We start from the raw sequence: 6,670 nt of genomic DNA on the forward strand, positions 1-6,670 counted from the left end.
CACACACATATCCATCCACACACATATCCATCCACACACATATCCATCCACACACATATCCATCCACACACATATCCATCCACACACATATCCATCCAGACACAAGCAGACATATTCAAAGGCAAAGAGTTTGGGCAGAGATGTCAGTCGAGGCGGAAGTGCAGAGGCAAAGATGTTGTTGAATGACAGGTGAGGTATGAGTGGCGGCAACTAGAAATTAGCGGAGATTGAGGCCTGGTGGGTAACGGGAAGAGAGGATATATTGAAGAGCAAGTTCCCATCTCCAGAGTTCGGATAGGTTGGTGTTAGTGGCAAGTATCCAGATAACCCGGACGGTGTAACACTGTGCCAAGATGTGCTGTCCGTGCACCAAGGCATGTTTAGCCACAGGGTGATCCTCATTACTAACAAACACTGTCTGCCTGTGTCTATTCATGCGAATGGACAGTTTGTTGCTGGTCATTCCCACATAGAATGCATCACAGAGTAGGCAGGTCAGTTGGTAAATCACATGGGTGCTTTCACACGTGGCTCTGCCTTTGATCGTGTACACCTTCCGGGTTACAGGACTGGAGTAGGTGGTGGTGGTGGTGGTGGTGGTGGTGGTGGTGGGAGGGTGCATGGGACGCACGCATTCCGCACGTCCAGGGCCTCGCTGCGATGGTAAGAGGGCAAGAGGGAATACCATATATCCGACAGACCACAAATACTCTTTAGTAGTAATCTGTGACAGAATCTTAGATGTCTTGCTGCAGTATGGCGTTGGTTGGGTTCTACAGTTATACTGTCCCTGGCAGATGATAGAGAAACACAAATATATGAGAAAGGAAGTGCAAGAACAAAAGCCTTCCCGTAAGAGTATGTGTACAAGTTGGTTTTATGAGATTGCATTATTGCTGTTTCAGCACTTCTCCTTATAGGAACACGATTACCCCAATGTGTTAGCTCAGCTTTGGGTAATACACTATGGTGAGGAAGCAACATTCATTAAATACATTTAAAGCCAGTGGCCATATCGTGTTGGATTCACAGGTTCTTGACCATTCACCAAAGTTGGCATCATTGGACCCAGTTCGTATTTGGATGGGTGAGTGCCTCTGGGTGCTGTCGGCTCGAGAGCACATGAGAGCCACCAAAATGGTATCCAATTAAGACTTGTGCCTGGCCATTGAGACATACAGAATTATTGTTAGTGTTAACCCTCAAGTGGGCCTGCCATTTTTTATAACGCTAGGTGGTGTATGCTGTATTTTCTTCACGTGTGAAGAATAGCTGTCTTTATGTTGCCAAGGCATACATATATGAACAAAGTCAGTTTAATACTAGTTTAATTAAACAATGATAAAACACACGTATTAAGAGTTAAATTACTGTTTAATTTAACAATAATAACATACTCTCATATCAGTGTGTTGCCGCATGTAAGTGTTATCACACAGTAATGATCCACTCAAAGCATTAAACGGTGTAGTTGCATCAGATTCCAGCCAACCCCTTATTAGATTGTTAATTATTTCGTAGACAACTGCCTCATTGTGGGATAGTGCTGCTTGCTTAGAATCTGGGTAATTTTCTTGCACAGACCGTAAATTTTTCTCACTTGGCCCACTGTTTATCGTATATCACTGCTGCTCACTTGATGTATGACAGCACAACTTTACACTGTGTTAGCTGAAGCAATAATGAATGAATAGGTACAGGCTCACAATTGTAAAACAAAGCTGGATTGGTACAAGACAATGTTATATATTGATGGTGCTCATTATACATAGATGCGCTTGCGTAAGGCAGAAATTTAATACCTTGCTGTAATCAATATTTTATTGCTAGCTCTCAGTACCATAGGAAAAATATAGAAATTTAGAAGCTTCGGCAACACCTAGGCCATGCGAAAGATGAATCTGCTATTAACAAAAATTACTTGTGAAACAAGTTACTAAAAGTAAGTTCTTACTTACAAAGGTAAACTGTTAAATTATTGAAATTTGTATCTTATCAACTGTTATCAGAACATAATTTTGTTCTTGCTTTGTGTGTGTGTGTGTGTGTGTGTGTGTGTGTGTGAGTGTGTGTGTGTGTGTGTGTGTGTGTGTGTGTGTGTGTGTGTGAAGCTTAGAATCATTTTCTGTGTTGAAGTTCAGAATTAACTTTGTAAATTTAAAATTTTTATTTAAGTTAGCTAAAGATGGTTAAAACAGGAGAATGAAGGAAGTTGGAATCCAACTGTCACCACTGAAATTTGTTGTTTATTTTCAGATCTGTGTTCTAATGTGTGGTACTATTTTTGGCATGTCTAAACTTTGTTCACCTTAAGTTTCCATGTTCATATCTCCATACAACTTTAATTCCTTTTCCTGTGTGTAATTTTTACTGCCCCATCAAGTACATTGTGGGATGTAAAATTCCCACATCATACACAACTGTGTTGTTAGTAATATTGATAGGCAACAGAATAAAGTTGTTTCTTCATTGCTTCTTATTTTCATTTCAGTTCGTGTGTTAATTTCAGTAGAGAATAAATTAAACAAATGCCAGAAATTGTTCATGATTAACTATTTGTCATTGTGAGGGAGAAAATAACTAATAGCAGTGCTGAATTTATATTCATAGATTCTGCAATTGCTAAATAGATCAATGCAGTTTGTGAAATAAAAGCTTTAGACTGTTTTTTGCAGTGTGATATTTTGCTAATGATTTCAAAAGGGGTAAAACACAGTTCCAGGTCCTCAGCCAGTGCTACACTCTATAAAGTCTTAAGAAAAAATGAGATTCTAGACAATTTGCTTTCTCTTAATGGGAAAATTTCTTGCAAGTAAGGAACTAGAAAACATTTTTATTAAGACAAGGAAAATGTTAAAATATGAGGAACTGACGTCCTTCACTACCTTTTAATCATCCTGTTAAATGTAATTTTAATTCATGAAACTAAATATGTTCTAACTGTGTTTAACACTGACTTATTAATAATTTGTGTTTGTGTACACGTGTGTGAGTGAACATCAAACCCACTGTTTACAGATGACCTATTGGCTGAGAAAGAGAAGAATAAACTGCTGCAGGAAGAGATGGAGGCAACCTTGCATGATATTCAGAATATGTAATCCTGCGCCCTACTGTGGCATTAAGATGACTTAATCGTGTTGCGTGCTCAGAAATCCCCAGGTTTGATTAAAAAGTCCCTACTTTCCCCAAGCCCACAAATTGAAACATTCATCACTTCAAAACTGAACTACTTCCAGTGTATTCCTTTTTATTTCTTTTTTGTTCTGTTCAGATAGTTTGAAGTAGGGCCTGTGGCACAAATATTAATTCTCCATTACATTCCAGAATGCAGTAGTGGTTTGTTGGTATTAATATGAAAATTGAGGTATTGAGAAATGTAGTGAGATGCTACTAGCGCATTGTGAACTGGAATTGGACACAATTCTCGAAGTACTTTATGTAAGCATTTATATTGTGTTCAAGTCAACATTATTGGTGCTACAGATTTTTCTATCGTTCTTTGTGGTTAGTCAGATATAGTGTTGCCCAAATGGTTTGCTTAAATCAATTTATTGATGAGTGTTTCAAACAGCACAGTGTGACATCATTGAAATGAAATGATAGTTAATAATCAATAAATCTAGTTTGGTGTGTTAAGTGTGCTTCCGCAGTAGCCATATTGATTGATTACTGTCGGAGTATGAAACTGTAAATAAGCATAAGCAACTGCTGGGGAAGATAAATATTTATTACAGTTTTCTATGTAATAGTTGTGCAAATAATAGTACAGTACCTTACTAAATAACAAGCTTTCATTTTTTCCTACAATGTGTTGACAGTGATAAAAACAGTTCACTGCCAACATTTTTGTAATCGAAAGAACAGTATTGTTAAAGAAACAATGAATCTGTAGTGCCTTCCTATTCTTCAAAAGACAAAGTACAATACTGGTACTTCTATGGTGTTACACTTCATATCCAGAGCAAAATTCCTGTTTAGCATGAATGCCTAAATTGCATGGATGTTTTTATTATTATTTTGCTCCCTAGTACTTTTAAGTAATATTTAATTTTTGTAGATGACACTAAAACTATAACACAGTATGAAGAGTTTTATATTTTTGTTGCTGAATGTATCATTATTTGCATTTTTTAAATAAAGAAAACTGGATGATATGTGAAATGAAACTGTTATACTGCCTCATCTTCATATGCTTATTTATTGTGTTAAATTAGTATTAATTTGTAAATTTTATCATAGTTATGTTGTATATCTAACAGTGTTGGGTAATAAAATGTTTAATATTAGCATGGTTATTTTATAAATTTTGCACTGTTGATTTTAGCTTATTCCAGCCACGTCCTAATTTCTCAATAGAAGCAAACAGCTGCACAAAAGCAGCTCCTGTTTGTGCAATTAATTTGAGTTGTTGTAGAGTGTCAGTGCATTAAAACAGCATGTTTTTAATTTTTCTCTTTTGTGTATGTTTATTCACCTTCTCCTAAATCAATTATCCATTTGTCCTTCCTAAATTCCCACAGTTACTATCAAACTTGGGGGTAATAAGAATTATTAAAGTGTCTAAAATACTTCAGGTGGTCTCCATTTTTTATTACATTGCATCATTGTATATCTTAATTTATATTTGTTCCACTTTGCAGATGAGCTGGTGATAGAGAAGGAGAAATACAAGATAATTGGTGACGATTTGGATTCTGCCTTCGTAGAATTAATCTTATGAACAATTAATGACAGGCAGTGTTGGGCGGTTTCGGTGTGTGCCATCAATACTGTACTGCTACTGCTACTTCACAAAATCACCATTTACATCACACATTCTATGGCTGCCTGCATCCAGAAATTGCTTTGTATTTAAGAATCATTCTAACCCATTATCCTAGAACAGTGAACGACACAGTTTTATGTACTAGTGTTCCTACGAACAGAATTAGAAGTAAAGCCTCTATCAAACAAGATGCTTATTATTTTTGTAATCTAGAAGTTTTTGGATTCCTTTTAAACTTTTTATTTTTGAAACTATTCTTGTATTGTAACTTCAGTTGTAACATTTTTTATGCATTATTGTTTCATATTTTTGTGTGTCTCGAGAGTTTAAAAAGATAGGGACAACATGGACTATTGTCACAAATTGGAGAACTGTATATTGAATACCTGTATAATGTACATTTGTAAATTTCAATGCTTGCATCATCTGTTAGTCAATCACTGAACTAGCATTTTTTCCCCATTTTTGTCCTGTTTTGAAATTAGGATTAGTTTGGTAGAGGACACGTAAAATGAAATGGCTTCTTGGTTAACTGGTTACCAGTATCAGCCTGCTAGTAGTTCCAGTTGCTTTTCCTATGTAGTGCTTTTGCAAGCTTTGTTTTGTAATGAAGCACTGCTTTGTAGTCAGTACTGATAAAGGAAAAATGACAAATTTTGCTGTGCCATATTAGAATCCATTGGCAAATGCAATGTTCATTGCTAAAGGAATATTTTCTCTTATTTCTTTGATATCTATTCTGTTGTCAATTTCTTTGCAGATGAGTTGGTACACGAGAAGGAGAAGTACAAGTACATATGTGATGACCTTGACATGACATTCACCGAACTTATTGGCCACTAGGAAACTGTTTAAATACTGTTTTCAAGATATGTTGGCTGAGATGGGTTCACAGCTTTCAGTAAATTTTCCTGTCCAGAACTTGACTACAGAACTAGGTTGTGTAAAGTTTTAAGTGTGCCAGGAAACAAAGGTCTTAAAGTGTGCCAGAAAACATCTTTGTAGGTGAAGAACTTTTCACGTCAGGCCATTGTCAGCAAAACCAACTTGTGTTGTAATTTTTACTCATCATTAAAATCTTTCTTCATTGAGTTGGAAGGCAGCCTGTCAGTCATTAGTATGGGGAAACCAGTCTCTGATATTACTGCTTACTTCTTTACTGCCACAGGGATGTCACATTTATCCAGATTTCTATACTAATGGCTGTTTTTTAATCTTTTAAACAATGTGTGGACCCATCCTTCAGGTCAAGTTGCAGTCTGTACAAGGATGAAATAAAAAATATTACTATTTAAAGTTTATTTGCTTGTTTTATTTCTGTACCACATATGTAGAATAAACTGTTATGCAAGTTGTTACATTTCCCTTCACCTTTTCTTGAGCACATTAATATCAAGGTAGTTTTCTTTTTCTTTTTCTTTTTGTTTAATTTATGCCGAATTTGTAAATTCATTCAGTTCCAGGGATACAGTTCACTGTAAATTGATATACGTTTATTCCATGTGAGCACACTTTCACAATTATCATGTAACTATGTAGATACAGTATTTGTGAGTTTTAAATATGTGCCTGATTAGCTTAGTTCTACTCATCCATCACACTTTTGTGTTCTGCACCGTAACTTTTCTTTTCTATATTTCCAAATGTTGCATATGTTAATAAGATACTATCCAGCTTTATACTTTATGGAATGACTTTCAGTTTACAGTCTTATCAAGCCAAATGCTGTGAAAATGATCACAATATATTAACATAGCTAGTCACATGGTACTTGCTGCAATGTGAAAATCCACTGGGACTTGTTTAAGAAAAAGGGAAAAGTTTTCAAAACAAAGATAGTAATTTGGTAACTGCTGAAAGATCTCTCTTTTGCTTCCATGACCACTTCATCAGTTATCACTG

At 35.8% G+C, this 6,670-nt stretch overlaps 1 protein-coding gene across 17 annotated transcripts in view; it reads left to right on the forward strand.

Annotated features, from left to right (window-relative positions):
• LOC126198733 (tropomyosin) overlaps positions 1–6,069 on the forward strand; it is a 176,120-nt gene extending 170,051 nt beyond the window's left edge. For 7 of the 17 annotated variants that reach the window (XM_049935263.1, XM_049935265.1, XM_049935262.1 and 4 more), the window contains one exon: positions 3,019–4,449. In XM_049935263.1, the coding sequence (XP_049791220.1) occupies positions 3,019–3,101 (83 nt within the window). In that variant the 3' untranslated portion in view covers positions 3,102–4,449. Of the gene's footprint in view, positions 1–3,018; positions 4,450–4,643 lie in introns of those variants that run through there. The other 10 variants (XM_049935261.1, XM_049935259.1, XM_049935257.1 and 7 more) reach the window with 2 other exon arrangements.
• Positions 6,070–6,670: the final 601 nt, after the last annotated feature.

The sequence above is a fragment of the Schistocerca nitens genome, chromosome 8 (genome assembly GCF_023898315.1).
Source record: "Schistocerca nitens isolate TAMUIC-IGC-003100 chromosome 8, iqSchNite1.1, whole genome shotgun sequence".
NCBI classification, from domain to species: domain Eukaryota; kingdom Metazoa; phylum Arthropoda; class Insecta; order Orthoptera; family Acrididae; genus Schistocerca; species Schistocerca nitens.